The sequence below is a fragment of the Coregonus lavaretus genome, assembly GCF_964263955.1.
Source record: "Coregonus lavaretus genome assembly, chromosome: 6".
Taxonomy (NCBI): Eukaryota; Metazoa; Chordata; class Actinopteri; order Salmoniformes; family Salmonidae; genus Coregonus; species Coregonus lavaretus.
The window spans coordinates 34,245,302-34,266,956 of record NC_139993.1 but is presented as its reverse complement, the minus strand read 5'-3'; the positions used below and the strand labels follow the sequence as shown (position 1 = coordinate 34,266,956).

The following is a 21,655-nucleotide window of genomic DNA, read 5'->3' as shown; positions in this document are numbered from 1 at the left end:
TTTGCTCGGAAAAACCAATGAGTAGATGGGAGAGGCGGGACTTGCAGCGCGTCAAGCGTCTAATATAGAACCAAGTTCTATTTTAGCGCCTGGCTACGCAGACGCCCGTTGACCTGCGCAAGCAGTTTGGATGAAATGATTGAATGTATGCGCACGCAAGGCGGGTGGTCTGGTCAGCATGTCAGAAACAACAACACAACCCTCTACATTCAAGCCGCCCTTGACAGCTAATTCTGACTGGGCCAAAGAAATCACAAGAGCGATAGGTAGGCTATGTTTATAGTTTTTACACCGCGGATATGCGCCCATTCTCGGTGGTTGAGAATAGGGGGTTTTAGCACCTTGTGAAAGTGCTACAGCCATGTTATGAACTTCCCTCTTGCACCCATTTCAACAAACATGTAGTACCTGCTCTATATAAGCAAACCAAAGGCCAAGTTTTCAATTAATTGGCCACTCAGGGGTGTTGCGCTTACTTAAGTGACAGCCCATCACATTACCCCGGAGCGGGAGATGTACAGTGCTACAGACACGCCCCCTTTATGAGAGTCCGCATCTGATGGAGGCAGTGTCATGGTGCGTTTGAGTTCAAATCGCATGAATGCATCCAACTGGTATTTACAACTTCACAACGGTTAAATTCCCACCTCACCACATGGTCCCACCTCACAGCATCAGAGTCTAAACTTGAGAGGCCCAACATAACAATCCGGTCACAACAGACAATGCCAGCAACATTGTGAATGCTGAACATTATGGGTGGCATTTAATTTTCCTGTTGTACCGAAACCGAACCGTGACCCCAAAACCACAATACGTAACGAACCGTGGGTTTGGTGAACCGTTACACCCCTATTATATAATGATAATAATAGCAACTCTATTTTTATACGTTGCCTCATCACGTCCGGTCAAAATCATGTCATGTACTATTCAGGTGAAGCCACTGAGCCACAGTCTGAATTCACTCATGTGTGCGTTCTGTCCACTAGGTAAGCCCAGGGGCCGGCAGCCCAAGTTCCCAAAGCACACCATGGTGGATCCGGGGGGTGTAATCAACATCAGTGACGACAGCAGCACGGACACGGACGGCATGGACACCGACTCCAACTCCTCGCCCGACTCCCTGCTGGACAACAACAACGACGACGACGTCATCTTCGTCAACAGTAAAAGCACTTAGCAGACATTTGGGGGGCATCTTACTGTGGTCTCTCTTTGGCGGTTTTATGACTGTGTCTGACTCTGGTTACAGTCGTTAACATGTCTCTGTCTGTCTGGGGTTGGTTTGATTCTCTACAGCCAGGATAGAAGAGATGAAGCAGGGCCTCCTGAACAAGATCGCTGACCTGGGGAAGGAACTACCTCTGAACACTCTGGACGAACTCATCGACAAGTTTGGAGGTCCAGAGATGGTCTCGGAGGTACGTACCCCTATGTTGCAGGGAAGTGTCCATTCAACCTGATAGAAAAAGAGTACTCTGAAAGAGAGACATTTCAATTAAGTACATGGAAGGCTACATCAGAAAAAGGGTGAGATGAATACTAGATACAAACTGGGCTGTAGTTCTCCATTGACGCCCTCTAACCTCTCTTGTAGATGACGGGTCGTAAGGGCCGTGTGGTGCGACGTCCTGACGGGAGCGTGCGTTACGAGTCGCGTGCGGAGCAGAGCCATACCATCGACCACATCAACCTCAAGGAGAAGGACCGTTTCATGTGCGGAGAGAAGGTGAGACACTGGACTGGACCGCTATTTGAACACCAGGCAACCTCTCTAGAACCATTCAACATGTATCACACTTGGCTGTGAGTCGAAGGGTCTCACTCACAAAATGTGTTTGTTCTTGCTTAGAAAATCATGATCCTGTGATATGTAATGACAGCATACAAAGGCATTATTCTATGGTCTGTCTTGGTGTTACAGTTGTTTGTTCTATCCGTTAACATCCTTCCCCCTCTCCACCCCTCTCTCCTCCTCATCTCCCCAGCTGGTGGCCATCATCTCGGAGGCGGCCAGCTCGGGCATCTCCCTGCAGGCAGACAAGCGGGTGAAGAACCAGTGTCGGAGGGTCCACATGACACTGGAGCTGCCCTGGAGCGCAGACAGAGCCATCCAGCAGTTTGGTGAGTCTGGAGAGGACCAGGGGTTAAAGGTCAGGGGTCAGTTAGGTTTAGAGGTCGTGTTCATGGTTAGGGTCAGGGTTAGACTCTCCTCAATGCAGGTTACACACACTGTCACTCAGACATCTCTCTTCACACAATCCACCTTGCTAGAAGTGTTGCACTCTAGCCTGATTAAATGTAATTTCATTAGTATCTGCTGCCTCTTCAAATTACCTTGCCTAAAGACAGATTTGATCACTTGATGTATATCAAATTAAAATATGTTTTGTCTTTTTGGACCTAAGGAGGCGAGACATTCTAATCATTGGAATGAGTCGCTTTTATTAATGCTGTGTTGCTGTGAAACTTAATTTGGAGGTGGTGCAGTTTTGTCTGGCTTCAGGGAGAGAGGTGTTAGACTAAATCAGAATAACATAATTAGCCGTAATATCCGGTGCTGTCTGCTAGATATACAGTAATTTTGCACCCAACTGTGGAAAGGCAGGCCTGTGCAGACACACACACATTGCGGTCCGTGAATGAATTGTTAGCAGTAATTCGCTAACTGACTTCCCGCCAGCCGTGCTCCCTTGGGGAGCTGAACTCGATGCGTGGGTTGGCATGTGTGGGCCTGATTGACAGACACTGTTTACACTAACAACAATACACACACACACAAACAAAGGTGACCTAGGTGTTCCAGGAAAGATATGTTCCATAGAAAATATGTGGTGGGTGGCAGTTGGTAAGACACTTCCCCATTCAGAGACATATTTACCAGGAAATCCAGATTTACCAGGAAATCCAGATTTACTGACATCATCCTTTGTTTATACATCATTGAAATCAACCTACCCCACAAACCAATATCCTCTTTTTCCAGAGTTTCACTGTTGTACAGTACACTATTGGTTCCATCTCAGAGTCTCGTCTGTTCTGACTGGTCTTCCTCCTCTGTGTGTGATTCACCAGGTCGTACCCATCGCTCCAACCAGGTGACGGCTCCAGAGTACATCTTCCTCATCTCTGAGCTGGCCGGGGAGAGACGCTTTGCCTCCATCGTGGCCAAGAGACTGGAGAGCCTGGTAGGTGCAGCTCTAGCCTCATCTACTACACATCCCATAAGTCCATGTGTTTTATTGGAGTGAAGATTGGTATGCTGAGCTAATAACTTAGGACAGGGGCCACCCTTTTACAAGTATATCTCCCCGTAGTCACAGTGCTAGGACTCCCGATTTTCTCCCCCCACTATCCCAGCCCTCACCCTGTCTTGGCCCTGCGCTGTCCTATTAACCAGACACTCTCAAAGTCACCGGAGATCACATAAACACCTTTCACACAACATTTCAAACCCAGGAAATGCCTCCGGTCCTCCTTTGGTCTGAATAATACAGTTATTTTCAGACTTTGGAACACACCCAGGTCTGGGTAGTTATATGAGATTGCTATGAGACAGTTTTCCATATTGTAATGTCTTTACTTCAGTCATTTATTTGCCTTTTCTCTCTGATGGGAGGGGAGGGGGGAGTTCCAGAAAGTGTGTGGTGCCTCTGCCAGCCTCAGAATGGGTAATGTCATGCCAGGACCCAGGCTCTCTTCTTCCCCTCCCTCCTAGCTGCTGAATACTTGGCTGCCTCCAGATGAGCAGTGATCTCATATCTGGCAGAAACATCCATTTGTTTTCATCTCAGAACATTCCTTTGTGGGCACCAGCTAAAAGAGCAGCTGGCTTCAAGTGGACCTTCAGTCACAATCTGTGCACAACATTTGACATGTTTTGGCAGTGGTGTCAATTCACTGCCTCTATGCTTTAGGGGTCTGCTGCAGTTGAGAAAGTTGTGTGTTTGTAGCTGGTGTTCTTTCAGTATGTGATATAAGGCTTTAGTGCTAACAATGTGTTCCTTTGTTTCTATGTCCAGGGTGCATTGACCCACGGTGACAGGAGAGCCACAGAGTCCAGAGACCTGAGCAAATACAACTTTGAAAACAAGGTATGCACTGGCTTGAATTACTCCAACAGAGAGAACACTTCTGCTTGTACAGAAGCCCAATTGGCATTACCTGTGATTCGTTGTGTTGGAGATTCTGGGGGAGGAACAGTGACCTGACCTCTTAAATGACCTGTATCCCTATTCTCTGTAGTATGGTACCAAGGCTCTGGATAAGATCACCAAAGCCATCCTGGGTCACATCGAGAGCAAGGTGTCCCCTCCCAAAGGCTACCCCGGGGGCGATGCGCTGTTCTTCAGAGGTACGTTGAGTGCGTGTAGGAATGTGTCTTAACATTATGCAAATCCTGTCCAAAGCTACATTGAAATAATGACTTTATTCCCTGTTTCAGACATGAAGCATGGCATGATGGACGTGGGCATCTTCTGCAAGGAGCCTCGCTTTGGTCTCAGTACTGAGAAAGACTGCAGCATCACCAAGTTCCTCAACAGGATCCTGGGCCTGGAGGTCCACAAGCAGAACTCTCTGTTCCAGTACTTCACTGACAACTTTGACTACCTGATCGAGAAGGACAAGAAGGAGGGCAAATACGACATGGGCATCTTAGGTATGGAGTTCCAACACTCACACTAGCCAGCATTTCTGCATTACAGTATGGAGTCTCTTAGCATGAGGTGGTAGAGCTTACACACGAGTCAATAAAAGGGTGCACTTTCCCATAGGTTGTATGGTAAAGGAAAACTCTACACATTTAGCACCATATGCTGCACAGTATTGCATCACATTTACATTTTAGTCATTTAGCAGACGCTCTTATCCAGAGCGACTTACAGGAGCAATTAGGGTTAAGTGCCTTGCTCAAGGGCACATTTACGTCATTTAGCAGACGCTCTTATCCAGAGCGACTCACCTATTGCATATGAATAGCATTCCGCATACCATTCAAACAAATCCACCATGCTGCATTTGGTCCTTCCTAGAATGTCTTTCCATGAACAGCAGCATGAGGCTGATAGTTTGTAACGGTAGTGAGGCTCTGTATAGAGATAATAGATATGTCTCCTGACTGGAACACTGTGTCCCGTCCTGTCTTTCAGATCTGGCCCCAGGTAACGATGAAATCTATGAGGAAAAGCAGGAGACCTTCATGACAGTGGGTAATCCCCAGGACGGACAGGTTGTGCTCTACAAGGTAGGCATCACTCCCATGGTACACTGGTACATTATTCATGTACAATATAATCTATCTATATTTTGCAGTGGCGCCTCATACCAAATGTACATAGATTTGCATGCTGATCTTTGTTTTGTAACTAAATCAGTGCTGCTGTTTGGGCCTCTACTCTGGCCTGAAAAGTAGACATAAAATCTCAAGAGACTAAACCTAGTAATAAAAACAAAACACTTCCCACCATTGACGCGACACAACAAGAGAGCAGTGTTTCCCACATACACAACCAAAGAGGCAAAAATATGATTACTAGTGTCTCTGGCTCCCTACCTTGCCTTCGCTGCAGGCTAAGCTAGAGTTGACGTTTCAAACCAACACAACCAGGACCGAGAGCTGTGCGTGTGCGTGCAATGGGGGGTGCACAGATTTTCGGGTGTGTTAGTTAATTGAATCAGGCCCACAGTGGGTACTCGCTGCGTATTGCTCTCCCATAAGGCAGATACTCTAACCTTTACTTTTGCCCTCTGCCTGTCAACCCCTATAGATCAGCGTGGATAGAGGGATGCCCTGGGAGGAGGCCTACGAGAAGGCCCAGAACCTCAACAGTCCTGACGAGGGCTTCTACCTCTCCCACAAGGTGAGTCTAGCTGGCTACCATAGAGCAGAGAGCGATGCTCTGCATGTCCCAGCACGCACACTGACGCACTACCAGGAAGCCTGTAATGCTGTGAGTACCTGTACCTCCTTAGGGCTCAAGCAGTGCTAGAACAGTTTCCCAGAGGTGAATGACAGTTCAGATGGGTCCAGTTGCCTCTGTTAAATTCTCTGTTCTCTGGAGTGGAGTTCTTTCATCCCACATCAAGGGAGTAGAATGAAAGTGTGCGTGTTGTGAACCTAAAGAAGGAGCATTTTATTCAGTATTAATTGTAGTGGCAAGAGTGAACAATATACACTCTCTTCCTTCCTGATGTTGGGTTTTCTTAATTATACTGTAGTTACATTCACTTGGTTCATACTGCAATTCAACAATGAAATGACTATTCAGTCTTCAATTACCCTCAAGACAAACACTTCAACACTGCCCCAGTGTCCCAGTTAAACGCAGTATAAATCTTCCGCTTCTTTCTTGATTTGATTTATTGGTGGTTTAAAACAATTGTACAGATGAGAGTTCAATAGTGCCCAGAGGAAAACGCAAAGTATTTTACAGAACTTTAAAGTCATTTCCATCTCCTATGTGTTCCTCAGTTGCGGGGGAACCACCCATGTGTGCTGCTGGCGGAGCAGGGCCGAGGGAGGAACTTCATCGTCTACAAGCCCAACATCGGCAAGCAGGCCCACCCCGAGAGCCTGGACAACCTGCAGCTACGCTACCGCAAGGTTAGGGCTCCGTCTGACACACCCACACGGGGACACACCCACACAGGGACACACCCAAGTCCGTTGTTTGGCTGAAGGAACAGCTATTAGGGTCCACTGACATGCACGCAATACAACGTTTCCACCCAGAACATGGCAAAGAGATTTGTCTTCGTTGTTTTGCAGGAAATGTCTCTGTTGTGGTTTTCTGTGGTGTATGCTGCCCTCTAGTGGAATAAACAGAGTAGTGAAACAGGAAATACAGCCCTGTTTCTATCCTGTAATGTAAGGTCCAATATACATACAAACAGGTGTTAAACTCTTTAACATAAGAATGTTGTATGTTGTGTTCCCCTCTTAGGTGACCCCAGACCAAGCCAAGGACAGCTGGGAGAGCCAGTTCAACTTCTCCTTTGGGAAATGTAGCCATGCTAACTGGAACGGGAAGTGTAAGAAGATCGAGGAGGGTCAGGAGTGTCTGCAGGGCATGCGTCTGCGCCAGTACCACATGCTGTGCGGGGCGCTGCTGCGCGTCTGGAAGCGCGTGGCTGACGTGGTCTCTGACATCACCAGCTCCAGCATCCTGCAGATCGTACGCCTCAAAACCAAAAATAGTAACAAACAAGTTGGTGAGTACTCAACAACTCCATACAATTCACACACACACACACACCCCATCACTGAATGTCTTGGCAAATACGTTTTTCAGTGGCTATGCTGCAACCGACTGAGCCAAATGATCGACTTGTATAAACGAATGTAAACCTAATACCCTCTCTTTCTCTCCTAGGTATCAAGATCCCAGAGAACTGCGTGGCCCGTGTGCGGGTGGAGCTTCTCAAAATGGACGAGGAGGTAAAGAGGAGGCGCAAGGAGAGGGAGCAGCATGCCCAGGAGCAGAGGCTAGCCCAGGAGCGGCAGCTCAAACAGCAGCTTCAGGACAAACACCTGCTGGCCAAGCTCCACAGCCAGCCCCAGAGCCTGTCTCAGTCTTTACCGGTCAAGCCTCTACTACAGCCCAAACCTCCACAGCTCAAACCCCAGCCCAGCCTGGTCAACCTGCTCCCCAGCATGTCCAGCCTCTTCTCCCACTTCCCCCACCACTTCCCCTCCCTGCCCCCAATGCAGACCTCCACCACCAAGCCCTCCCGGGTCGGGGAGGAGGTCCTGGACCTGACGGTGAGCTCCTCTCCCTCCCCAGACAGCACAGAGGGAGGCCTGGGCCTGGTCAGCCTAACGGGGGGCTCCATGGGGAGCTTCGGAGAGGCCTTTGGCCTGGAGTCTCTGATATCGCGGAGCGCACTCACCGCCCAGAACACTGCACACATTCTGCAGCAACCTCTACAGCCACCGCTGATCAAACAGCGGCAGCTACAGTCGCCACAGCAGATACAACCACAGCTACAGCAGTGGTCAGATCGGCCTTTAATCAACAGCGCCCACCAGGACTACTATATCCTTAACCTGATGGACCATCCAGACTCTCTGCCTTACTCTCTCTCCAGCCAGACAGCTACTAACCCCTCCTCCTCTTCTACCTCCTCCTCTTCCTCCAACACAGTGGCTCACGTCATGTCCGGCCACCTCTCGTCCCCCTCCACCCCCTCCTCTCTCTTCTCTTCGGCCCTGGCCCCCTCAGAACAGCAGCCCCTCCCTCTAGCCAACAGCCACTGCAGCACGGACACACTCATCAACGCGCGCGAGGTCCTGGACAACATGATGCGGACCAGTGCGGACCGTCAGACGGTTATCCAGTACCAGCCGAACGAATGGGACTCTGCGTAACAACCTTTTCAGTGTGGCTGTCTGTCTGTGTGTCCTCTAGCTGCCGAGGACACAGACCCCTCCTCCCCTCTCTCCTCAGGGCCTAGTCACATCACTGCCTGTCTTGTGCTCTTCTCCTCCCCATCCGTCTCCAGGCTCTGGATCCACAGGCCAGGGGCACGTTCACTAGACCAAATGGTTTGGTCTCGTTCAGAAATGGTGAACGAAGGACCCGGGTGGAATTGGCCGGGTCCCTTCATTGAGAGAGAGAGAGAGAGAGAGAGAGAGAGATCGGGGGGCTCAAAACCACCGTTTCTACTCCAAGGCTTGACTCCATGAAGAAACACAATTCCACCTGGGTTTGATTTTGTTTTTAAGAATATCAAAAGCGCATGTGCTTTTTAAACGATCCAACCACGGTTGGAATTGTGTTGGTTTGTTGAGGAAATCACAATGTAGAAACATATTTTTCTATAACCACAGCTTCCCCTACTGGTTATGTTGGGTATCATTGGTAATAATTGGCTGGCTTCCAACTGCCTTTCATGCACATCTGTTGCGCGTTTGTTTTTCTGTGTTGCCTCATCGCCATTGCATCGACTGGAATTGGGCTATCTTGCAAAGCTTGGTTTGTTCAAACCAAGGGCTCCACTCAAAAACATCAAACTGGAAAAATCAACACAGGGCAGATTGGTTCGTAGGGGTGAAATGTTTTAGTTTTAGCCCCGTCCTCTCCCTCGTGTCCCCCTTTCCCTGCGGTTTCTATCATCACTCGCTCCTGTGTCTCGTTTGAAAAAAGAAGGGAGGGGGAAAAGAAAACAGTCTGCCATTGTAACAGTGCCTTTGGAAACCTACTTAAATGCAGTCTTCAAAACCCATATAGGCCTAATGTATAGATTTATACTCGAAGCATTGGCATCTTAATTTATTATATTTGTATTTAACTTACTCCCCCCCCCCTTACCCCACTGTTGGGTCTATGCTGGTGGCAGGTGCCAGGGCTAGCCCCCACGCCACAACCCAGTATGTGTATGTCTGTCTGTGGACCCTACACTATAACGGTCTCTTCAGCCCAACGGCAGACTGTTCTATGTGGAACCCTGCTTTCCCAGGCCTTGTGATAGACAAAGAACAGGGGTTAGATGGGATAGACACTGCTCGTTTAATGCAATTGGGTGGATGGTTTTAAAATGGTGTCAAATATCCTACTTTAAGTCTACACATTCATCCAACGATGTGACCCCTGGTTTGCTTTTGATTTGAAGTTCTCAGGAAAGTCTCGAGTGCATTTGTTATTTTGTTTTGTTCAACTTTCTGACCAATATTGATATGAATATTTGTTTTAGCCCATATTATATGTATATCGTATATATTACATTTCAAAATATGTGCGATCTGGCTGTCTTTGTGAAATGAATGCACTGTAATTGGTTCATGAAAAGCCTGGGTAAGTTCAACCAATCAAAAGCAATAAACAACACATTTTGAATAGCAGATGTTTTAGAAGTCTAAGTACTGTTTATGCTCCACAGCCGAAGGTTATAGATTCACCTGTGCATGGTAAGAATTGTATTCCTCTTTATTTCTGTTCTACTCGTAGTCTGTAGTTCAAGACAGCTGAAATACTTATGAACTTTGTATAAACATTGTGATGGGATAAAAGCAATGTGCTCTTGATGTTTTTGTCATCCTTGTTATTATGATCATTATAATTGTTATTTATATTTAAGGGACATTTAGTTTTTAGATTGTTATCCTGATGATACTTTAGGTCAGGGACGTTTCTAGTTTAAGATTACTATAAAAACAAAACAATTAGTTTATAACCTGCCACCAAATAATATTGCACTGTGCTGTACTGCTGTACAGGGTTGTTGGTTTGTTTCTTTTCAGTTATTTTATCTGATTCTGCTTGTGACTTAAGTAGAATCGTTCCAACTTTTACAGCTTCTGCCAGGACTTTAGAATGCAAAGAGATACCAAAGTATTCCACCCCCCTGTAGTTACTGGCTATATCTGACCTATTATATAAATCTCAGGAAGAAATCTTAAAGATTTGGTGGGGAGTTATGAGAAATGTTATTGTTTTCCCTAACAACAGTGGTGAAACTAACCAATACACATTTTAGTGCTATTTTATTTCTTAATTCTGTGCTGCGACTCTTGCTGTATCTTTTTTATGTTTGAGACTTAATGTGATTTGGGTTTGTTTGTCGGTAAGTGTTGTGAATTGTTGGTGATTTTAAGTGTTTATGCCATCTTAGGGCAAAGATCAAACTGTTTCTTTTAAGGAACATTATTTTTTGTCTGGATGTTTTTTTCCCCTTTTTTCTTTTTAAAAAATAAATGTTATTGCTGACAAAGATTTTGAGCAGATTTGCACTTGGATATACTTGTATGTGCAATTACTGTGCAGATCTTTCTCCTTTACCCACTTTCTGACAGATTCAAACATACCCCAGACATCCAATAGCTCAGGCCCGTGTTCTCGTAAGAGCTTGTAGTTACCCATCTCATAGCCGTCTCTCTTCTGCTTGATTGTCCCAAATATATTTCCTCATCAGGCACATTCCAATAAATCCAAACATTTTCACAATCTAACAGTTTGTGTCCCATGCTTCACCTATGGCCAATGGACTGTGTGGTATAACGCTCACATGAAGAAATAATATGCATTATAAATCTGGGAAAACGGACAAACACGGTTTGAAAAAATTAACTGCAATTTGTCTTTTAGCTAGGTCTTTTTCATTTTTCTAAATTTGCACTAAGAATGGCATAATCAAGTTACTGTTGTCTGTTAACATTGAGAGTTGCAAGCTTGTTGTGTTCCTGACCTTTTGATGGATTGCATTTTTGTATACTGTAACCATTCTCCTTGTTTCTTCACCTTTAAAAAAAAAAAAAGTAAAAAAAGTTGTTTTTTTAAGTATCACATTCAAATAATTTATTGCTAACAGAAACGAAACAAAAAACATGCTACTGATTGTATGTATTTTTAAACAAAGGCTATTTTTTCTGTAAAAACTGTGTTCAGCACTTTTATTCTGGGTTGTGCTTTTGTTTTTCTATATATTTATAATTTAGATCGAAATGTATATATTGTAAAAAAAAATGTGCCTTTCGACTAATTCTTTAAAAAGGTTTTCTACTCATAACAAAAGGAAGGAATATATCATAATGCAATCTTAACTTTGTAAACCTACAACAAATAAAAACTTGAAGATTGCGAAAATGGTGTTTACCTTTTTTTTATTGTGAATAAACACCTTTTGGAGCGGCTGGGGCCTAAACGTGCATAATAGAACACATACACTTCTTAGACAGATGGTGGTGATCATTACTTCTATGTTGCCGTGACTACGGCTCAGTTTTACACAGGCAGCCCAATTCTGATCTTTTGCCCAATTATTGTCCAGATCTGATTCGTCAAAAGTCCAATAAATGGAAAAAGTTCAGAATCGGCTGCCTGTGTAAAAGCAGCCTAAGGCCTTTATTTCAGTTGGTAAAAGTTTTATGTGACAGACTTAAGACTTTACTATGCATTGGAGTCCTTGCAAGTCCTCACATCAAATGAGTGCTGTGACTGATTTTAGAACTACTTAGGTTAACTCCCAATGCTTCCCCATATAGAGGCAGTACCAATTATGTGTATATAAACCCTGGATTGTTGATGCTGTGTATTGGCCAATTAGAGGCTTTGAAGCCACCTATTCTATAGAGCAGGGTTTCCCAAAGTCTGTTTTGGCCCCCCTGGGTGCACGTTTTGGTTTTTGCCCTAGCACTACACAGCCAATTTAAAATAACCAAAGCTTGATGATGAGTTGGTTATTTGAATCAGCTGTGTAGTACTCAAATAAATAAATAAATAGATAATTGGTCATTTAGCAGATGCTCTTATCCAGAGCGACTTACAGGAGCAATTAGGGTTAAGTGCCTTGCTCAAGGGCACATCGACAGATTTTTCACCTAGTCGGCTCGGGGATTAGAACCAGCGACCTTTCGGTTACTGGCACAACGCTCTTAACCACTAAGCTACCTGCCGCCCTTACTCAAGAAAAAACCAAAACGTGCACCCAGGGAGAGCCCCAGGACGGACTTTGGGAAACCCTGCTATAGAGTACCATAGTATGAGTCATAATACCCATAAAACCTAGAGGTCAAACAGGGAAATGGTTCCAATCGTTTTTTCACCATTCATTTTTCCCGTAGGGGATTTTAGAAACACTTAAAATAAGGGCTGTGTTTTGTGTAGGCTTACCCTGACGAGACGTTTTGATAAGTGTAAATCTCTCTAGGACAACGTGACTTTTATCAATATATTCACCTGTATTTACCCCCCAAAATTAAACGCTAACTAGCTGCTAATGTGGCTATCATAAAGAACTACAAATTCCATGATGATCTGGACGAGACTGCTGAATCAAAGGAAAGGTAACTGTTAGCTAAATGTAGTAATTAATAAATAAGCTACATTTCTTTAAATTGACACTACCTGTTTAGCAAAGGTATCTGCTAGAGATGACGTGCAGGATCTTGCAGGGATTTGTAGTTTTACATGATGTCTACTTTGATGCTAATTAGCATTTTTGAATCTGAGAGTAAATAGAGATGAATTTATTGATAAGTCACCTTGTCCAAGAAAGATTTACATGGTCATCAAAACTTCACGCCAGGGTAAGCCTACACGAAACACAGCCCTTATTTTAAGTGTTTCTAAAATCCCCTATGGGAAAAATGTATGGTGGAAAAACGATTGGAACCATTTACCTGTTTGACCACTAGGTTTTCTGGGTATTATGACACTTGCACTGTGGGGCTCTATATGGCAGCTGGTGGTTTCAAAGCCTCTAATTGGCCAATACATAGCATCCGCTATGAATGACTGCTCCTTCTGAGGTGTACCAATTTGGTACTCCTCAGAAGGTGCAGTCCTCCATAGGAATGAATGGAATTCTACAGTATTTCAATAAAATGTTTCAAGGACAAAATTAAATTGTTCTGAAATGTGTATGTTCTGTTCACATAATATAATTTAAAAGTATGCATTAAGGTGTCTGTAATCGAACATAATTGTCAAAAACTAATGTTGGCATTAATAAATGCATTTATATAGCTTCCAAAATGATCAGTCCTAAATGGCTGCGTGGTGGCTTCAATACAGCGCCCCCTGTCAGTCATCCAGGATTCATACACATCATTGGGAAGTACAGTTGTACCTTTTCTTCTAGCCTGTCTGTCTGTATGTAAACTGTTTATTGTTTTTACAAATACATTTGATATTTTGTAGAATTAAATGATTCCCCCCTACTTACTGGTTATATAAACAGTTGGATGTCATGCCTTGATAATCCGTACTCATAGGATGCATATTCCATAGTCGTATGGTCTCTGGTCCTCTGTAGCTCAATTGGTAGAGCATGGCGCTTGTAACGCCAGGGTAGTGGGTTCGATCCCCGGGACCACCCATACGTAAAAATGTATGCGCACATGACTGTAAGTCGCTTTGGATAAAAGCGTCTGCTAAATGGCATATTATTATTATTTATTATGTTCCAAAGATGACAAACATGACCAAGTTTGTAGGAGGTCTACATCAACACACATAGGCAGCATTTACACAGGCAGCCCAATTCTGGAGCTGATCTGATTGGTAAAAATACCAATTTAGTGGATAAAAATCAGAATTAGGCTGCCTGTGTAAACTCAACAATAGCCACTATAACTGACCCCAAACTAAGCTACTTATTTATGGTCCCACTTAAATCTAACGAATTTGAGGCTATCAAAAGCCCTGTTCACACTCCAGGCCTTAATACTCAAATCAGTTTTGTTTTTCAAATCTGTTTTGAAATACTGACTATCCTAACAGCAAGTTAGAAGTGACCAAATCGGATTTGTGTGTGTTCAGAGACAGGGTCGTTGCTATCTGGGATCCTTGGGACATCCCTACCCCCCCCCCCCCCCCCCCCCCCCCCCCCCATTGAAGTTGACGTTTAAAATGGTTAAGGCAGGGTTTCCCAACCTCGGTCCTCGGGACCCCAAGGGGTTCACGTTTTGGTTTTTGCACTAGCACTACACAACTGATTCAACTAATCATCAAGCTTTGACAATTTGAAGCAGATGTGTAGTGTCAGTACAAAAACTAAAACGTGCACCGAGTTTGGGAAACGCTGGGTTAAGGTAAGGATAGCACTAACCGTTCAATCACAGAGTTTCTAAACCCAGAGGCGCAGCATCCCGAGACTTCCGGGAATACTTGCCAAACAGACCAGGCCATGGTTTGGGGTTTGAGAAGTCAATGAGAGAAGTGAAAAATTATTCCTTAGTTGTTAATTTTCTCGAAATCTAAAGGCACAACCTAGATTCGAGCCAATGTCTTAAGTAGTTGAACATGTTATTACTCCAATCTCGTAAAAGTGACAAACTGACACGTTTACATTTTTTTCAAAAACAACTTTATATTGAAGGAGTACCTTCGAGTTGACGGCCTGCACATGCGCAGTTCGGCGCGAGACGAACGTTAGCCCTAATTACGTGTTTCTGCGCATGCGCTTAGCTAGCCAACGTCACTATGACATCGCCTACAAGCGTAATCGGGGATTTCTATTGGAAAAAGCAGTTTCTGCCTATCTTCATACTGAACTGTCTTTGGGTCAATGTACCTCATGGCAAGGCACTCAAGTCCTTACACCATGGTAACCCTGCCTCCCTACAAGCTATGGGTATTGATCATATTCCGGCCTCTATTAGAAAAGGGGACCGTCTGAAACAGTTAAACCAAAGGGAAAGTTTTTGGATTTACAAACTACAGGCCACTAAATACCCTGGTTTAAATGAAGATATGGATTTCTCACCCTTCCTGTAGGGTTGTGATAGGTCCATTTGCTGCCATCTAGTGGACATTGTGCTCAATTGCCCTCAGCTATGTTTAGACTGTTGTTGTTCATGTTTTGCAGGTTTCTAGTGTACTATGGAATATATTGCTTTCTTATTTTTGACACTTTTCCTAGTCATATTTAAGGTTAGAACTACCTTTCTAAGTGTTCTGATACTTCTAACTTGGAGTTGTATTTGTATGATAACATAGTTACAGTATTTCACTTTTTAATGTATATAGTATTGCTTACTAGGTGTGTACAATCAACTTTGTAACCACTCCCTCTTCAAATTAGGGCTAATTGGAAAAGCTGTTCAAAAGAGGACATTGTATTATTTCTTTGTACTCCCTGACGAAGGCCATGCAGCCGAAACGCGTCAGATTTTTTTAAAATCTTGTTTCTATTGAACATGCCATACTAATAAAGGCATTTTAATTAATTATATGAAGAGTGCCTTGGTCCTCCATGTTTGTTTTGTTTTTTTATACCTCAGTGGTTCATTCAGACAGCAGTCATTTGCTGACAAGGCTAAGAAAGTTTTCATAGTAACGACGGGGGTGTGCACGGGGGTGTAGACTGATTGGTGGTAGATAGGTTTGCCATGTCCGTCATTTTATTGCCAAGTTGGGCTACTTTGAAAACGATGTCGCGGGTGAAAATGTATTGGTCGAGGGTTGCAGGTTTTTGGGCTACTTATAAATTGCACCGCGGCTGCCATGACAATTTCTTTAAAATATATAATTTACTGTGACCTGCTGCTGCTGACTATCAGGCAGTGAGGCAGCCTGTTTCTGAGTGAGTGAGTGAATTAGGCAGATGCCCGCTAACTATCAAAATCCAGAAAAGAGCCGTTAAATTCTACAATGTGGCTTGAAATATCTGATTCCATGTGCTTTTTGTCTGTTCCGACTGCAGGAAAAAGAACATATTCTAAACGGCTATGTAAAATAATTGGATTGAGTCACTTCAAACTGCCAATGTGAACCAGGCTAAAGGGTATCCAAAGATGTGGGTACAGGGCAGGGTTTTCACTAGATAGCACAGCCACAAAGTCAAATATCTTAAAAATTCATGAAACCAAAATGTGATTTTTGGTCTTAATTTAAGGTTAGGGTTAGGCATAAGGTTAGCAGTGTGGTTAGGGATAGGTTTGAAATCAGATTTTAAGAAGAGGAATTGTAGAAAAAGGAAGGGTTAGGACTTTTTGGTTGGTAGGTAATGAAAACCGCAGGGCAGGATGAAAGAAAAAGGGGACACACTCTTTCACGGCACTTTGACACAAACTGATTTTCCCTAACCCTTTTCCTAACCTTCACCTCAGTCTCCTAACCTGCTACGTTAATTCTCCTAACCTGCTACTAAAAAGTAACTTCAGTATCAACAGGCAACATCACCTCCGCCACGCTGACTCTCAACACGGGGCCCCACAGGGGTGTGTGCTTAGTCCCCTTCTGTACTCCCTGTTCACCCACGACTGTGTGGCCACGCACGACTGCAACACCATCATCAAGTTTGCTGATGACACGACGGTGGTAGGCCAGATCACCGGCGACGATGAGACAGCCTATAGGGAGGAGGTCAGTGACCTGGCAGTGTGGGGCTGGAACCACAACCTCTCCCTCAACGTCAGTAAGACCAAGGAACTGTTATGTCGCACATGCAGCTAACAAAAACATATGTATATGTCTGCTCTACCCAAAATTACAACCAACTAATTGCAGTATTACCGCAAAAATGGAAGAGGAAAGTGGAAGGGGGAAAAAGTAAGGAACTTGTCTGTCGGCCCTGCATTAAAGACCATTATTGGTTAAAGAAAATTGTGATAAATAAAAAAGTATACCAGTTTCATTTAAGGACCAAAAAATGGACAGCCGTACCATATAGATTGCAAAATAGTTGGGAAGAGATTTTTGACTTACCGATTCCACGGCACAGGGTTCATGAACTGATACGCAAAACGACGCTGAATTGAAAACTTCGAATTTTTCAATTTAAATTATTATACAAAATTATTGCAACCAATATAATGTTATTTATATGGGGAACACAACCTTCCCAGCTCTGCAGATTTTGCTGCAAAGAGACAGAATCATTAGATCATTTGTTTTGGTACTGTCCATATGTAGGTTGTTTTTGGTCACAGGTCCAGGAATGGCTGAAGAATTGCAATATTTACATGGAGCTAACCCTGCAGATAGCACTACTGGGTGATCTGAAAAGTCATAGTCAATCGATCAGTAATATAATAATACTTTTACCAAAAATGTTTATTTTCAATTTACAATCTGTAGAAACGGAGAATAGAAAGGTTCAGAACTTTTGTGAAACATCACAGCACAGTTGAAAAATATATGGCAAATAGAAATCCAATATGGATGGTGTTAAGAGATAGATGGGAGGGGTTGAATGGAGCTGAAGGTTGGGACTAATAACAACTAATAACAAAAAGATAACTAATGTAAAACATACTGTGTCCGTAAAACGTATATAGGTTATAGGTTAAGAACTTTTGTGAAAGAGCACAGTTTGAAAGATATGGCAAATAGAAATCAAACCGGATGGACATCAGAAATACAGTTGAAGTCGGAAGTTTACATACACTTAGGTTGGAGTCATTAAAACCTGTTTTTTAACCACTCCACACATTCTTTGTTAACAAACTATTATTTTGGCATGTCGGTTAGGACATCTACTTTGTGCACGACACAAGTAATTTTTCCAACAATTGTTTACAGACAGATTATTTCACTTATAATTCACTGTATCACAATTCCAGTGGGTCAGAAGTTTACATACACTAAGTTGACTGTGCCTTTAAACAGCTTGGAAAATTCCAGAAAATGATGTCATGGCTTTAGAAGCTTCTGATAGGCTAATTGACATAATTTGAGTCAATTGGAGGTGCACCTGTGGATGTCTTTCAAGGCCTACAGTGAGGGAAAAAAGTACACTGCTCAAAAAAATAAAGGGAACACTTAAACAACACAATGTAACTCCAAGTCAATCACACTTCTGTGAAATCAAACTGTCCACTTAGGAAGCAACACTGATTGACAATAAATGTCACATGCTGTTGTGCAAATGGAATAGACAACAGGTGGAAATTATAGGCAATTAGCAAGACACCCCCAATAAAGGAGTGGTTCTGCAGGTGGTGACCACAGACCACTTCTCAGTTCCTATGCTTCCTGGCTGATGTTTTGGTCACTTTTGAATGCTGGCGGTGCTTTCACTCTAGTGGTAGCATGAGACGGAGTCTACAACCCACACAAGGGGCTCAGGTAGTGCAGCTCATCCAGGATGGCACATCAATGCGAGCTGTGGCAAGAAGGTTTGCTTGGTCTGTCTGCGTAGTGTCCAGAGCATGGAGGCGCTACCAGGAGACAGGCCAGTACATCAGGAGACGTGGAGGAGGCCGTAGGAGGGCAACAACGCAGCAGCAGGACCGCTACCTCCGCCTTTGTGCAAGGAGGAGCAGGAGGAGCACTGCCAGAGCCCAGCAAAATGACCTCCAGCAGGCCACAAATGTGCATGTGTCTGCTCAAACGGTCAGAAACAGACTCCATGAGGGTGGTATGAGGGCCCGACGTCCACAGGTGGGGGTTGTGCTTACAGCCCAACACCGTGCAGGACGTTTGGCATTTGCCAGAGAACACCAAGATTGGCAAATTCGCCACTGGCGCCCTGTGCTCTTCACAGATGAAAGCAGGTTCACACTGAGCACATGTGACAGACGTGACAGAGTCTGGAGACGCCGTGGAGAACGTTTTGCTGCCTGCAACATCCTCCAGCATGACCGGTTTGGCGGTGGGTCAGTCATGGTGTGGGGTGGCATTTCTTTGGGGGGGCCGCACAGCCGTCCATGTGCTCGCCAGAGGTAGCCTGACTGCCATTAGGTACCGAGATGAGATCCTCAGACCCCTTGTGAGACCATATGCTGGTGCGGTTGGCCCTGGGTTCCTCCTAATGCAAGACAATGCTAGACCTCATGTGGCTGGAGTGTGTCAGCAGTTCCTGCAAGAGGAAGGCATTGATGCTATGGACTGGCCCGCCCGTTCCCCAGACCTGAATCCAATTGAGCACATCTGGGACATCATGTCTCGCTCCATCCACCAACGCCACGTTGCACCACAGACTGTCCAGGAGTTGGCGGATGCTTTAGTCCAGGTCTGGGAGGAGATCCCTCAGGAGACCATCCGCCACCTCATCAGGAGCATGCCCAGGCGTTGTAGGGAGGTCATACAGGCACGTGGAGGCCACACACACTACTGAGCCTCATTTTGACTTGTTTTAAGGACATTACATGAGTGTGACTCCAAATCCAGACCTCCATGGGTTGATAAATTAGATTTCCATTTATCATTTTTGTGTGATTTTGTTGTCAGCACATTCAACTATGTAAAGAAAAAAGTATTTAATAAGATTATTTCATTCATTCAGATCTAGGATGTGTTATTTTAGTGTTCCCTTTATTTTTTTGAGCAGTGTATTTGATCCCCTGCTGATTTTGTACGTTTGCCCACTGACAAAGAAATCATCAGTCTATAATTTCAATGGTAGGTTTATTTGAACAGTGAGAGACAGAATAACAACAACAAAATCCAGAAAAACGCATGTCAAAAATGTTATAAATTAATTTGCATTTTAGTGAGGGAAATAAGTATTTGACCCCCTCTCAATCAGAAAGATTTCTGGCTCCCAGGTGTCTTTTATACAGGTAACGAGCTGAGATTAGGAGCACACTCTTAAAGGGAGTGCTCCTAATCTCAGTTTGTTACCTGTATAAAAGACACCTGTCCACAGAAGCAATCAATCAATCAGATTCCAGACTCTCCACCATGGCCAAGACCAAAGAGCTCTCCAAGGATGTCAGGGACAAGATTGTAGACCTACACAAGGCTGGAATTGGCTACAAGACCATCCCCAAGCAGCTTGGTGAGAAGGTGACAACAGTTGGTGCGATTATTCGCACCAACTGTGTAGAAAATAGTAAAAATAAAGAAAAACCCTGGAATGAGTAGGCGTGTCCAAACTTTTGACTGGTACTGTATATATATATGCAAAAAAATATATGGGGGATTGGAAGTGATGCAGACAATTACATTGATGGAAGCTACAATCTATCTGCAATATTAAATCTGATCTATCCTCTAAAAATAAAAAACAACAACAACAAAAAGACCAAGGAGCTGATCGTGGACTACAGGAAATGGGGGGGGGGGGTGCGAGCACGTCCCCATCCACATGGACGGGGCTGCAGTGGAGTGGGTTGAGAACATCAAGTTCCTCTGTGTCCAAATCACTAAGAACTTAAAATGGTCCACACACGCGCGCACAGTCGTAAAGAAGTCGTGACAGCGCCTCTTTCCCCTCAGGAGGTTGAAAAGGTTTGGCATGGGCCCTCAAATCCTCAAAAAGTTATACAGTTGTACCATTGAGAGCATCTTGACTGGCTGCATCACTGCTTTTGACAACAGCACCGCCCTTGATCGCATGGCGCTACAGAGGGTGGTGTGGACAGCCCAATACATCACTGGGGCCGAGCTCCCTGCCATCCAGGACCTCTATATCAGGCGGTGTGAAAGGAAGGCCCGGAAAATCGTTAAAGACTCCAACCACCCAATACATAGACTGTTCTCTCTGCTTCCGCACGGCAAGCGGTACCGATGCATCAAGTCTGACACCAACAGGATAATGAACAGCTTCTATCCCATACCATACGACTGCTAAATAGCTAACAAAATGGCTACACAGACTATCTGAGTTGACCTTTGTATTTTATTATTATTTTAGCACTGTCTCTATGCACACTCACAGGGCCCTACACACACTCCATCATTTGCTCACACACACATAATATACACACATTTATACTGACTACACAAATCCACTCATCATATAAGCTGCTGCTACTCTGTTTATCATATATCCTGATGCCTAGTCACCTTACCCTACACATATCTACCTCTATCAATCCAGTATCCCTGCACATTGTAAATATGGTACTGGAACTGACCCGGTATATAGTATGCTTACCTACTTTATCATGTTCTTCTTATTTCTTATTTTTATATTTACATTTTTAGTAATTTAGCAGACGCTCTTATCCAGTGCGACTTACAGTTAGTGAGTGCATACATTATTTTTTTATTTTTCATACTGGCCCCCGTGGGAATCAAACCCACAACCCTGGCGTTGCAAACGCCATGCTCTACCAACTGAGCTACATCCCTGAGCTACATTATATCTCGTGTGTTTTTATTCTACCTTGTTATTTCTAGTATTACATTGTTGTTAATTACTGCATTGTTGGGGTTAGAGCTTGCAAGATAGGCATTTCACTGTACTTTTGTACATATGACATTCAAAACTTTAAAGTGCCGTGAAAAGTGTTTCCCGAAAAAAAGGATGGGCAGTGCCCTAC

General features: G+C 44.1%; 1 protein-coding gene across 3 annotated transcripts in view; it reads left to right on the top strand.

Annotated features, from left to right (window-relative positions):
- sbno2b (strawberry notch homolog 2b) overlaps positions 1 to 11,585 on the top strand; it is a 128,809-nt gene extending 117,224 nt beyond the window's left edge. For all 3 annotated transcript variants that reach the window (XM_084163352.1, XM_084163353.1, XM_084163354.1), the window contains 13 exons: positions 993 to 1,169; positions 1,303 to 1,424; positions 1,601 to 1,732; positions 1,992 to 2,127; positions 3,079 to 3,191; positions 4,026 to 4,097; positions 4,249 to 4,357; positions 4,448 to 4,663; positions 5,154 to 5,248; positions 5,772 to 5,864; positions 6,476 to 6,607; positions 6,948 to 7,215; positions 7,377 to 11,585. In XM_084163352.1, coding sequence (XP_084019478.1) covers positions 993 to 1,169; positions 1,303 to 1,424; positions 1,601 to 1,732; positions 1,992 to 2,127; positions 3,079 to 3,191; positions 4,026 to 4,097; positions 4,249 to 4,357; positions 4,448 to 4,663; positions 5,154 to 5,248; positions 5,772 to 5,864; positions 6,476 to 6,607; positions 6,948 to 7,215; positions 7,377 to 8,371 — 2,660 coding nt within the window. In that variant the 3' untranslated portion in view covers positions 8,372 to 11,585. The remainder of the gene's footprint in view (positions 1 to 992; positions 1,170 to 1,302; positions 1,425 to 1,600; positions 1,733 to 1,991; positions 2,128 to 3,078; positions 3,192 to 4,025; positions 4,098 to 4,248; positions 4,358 to 4,447; positions 4,664 to 5,153; positions 5,249 to 5,771; positions 5,865 to 6,475; positions 6,608 to 6,947; positions 7,216 to 7,376) is intronic.
- The last annotated feature ends 10,070 nt before the right edge of the window (positions 11,586 to 21,655 follow it).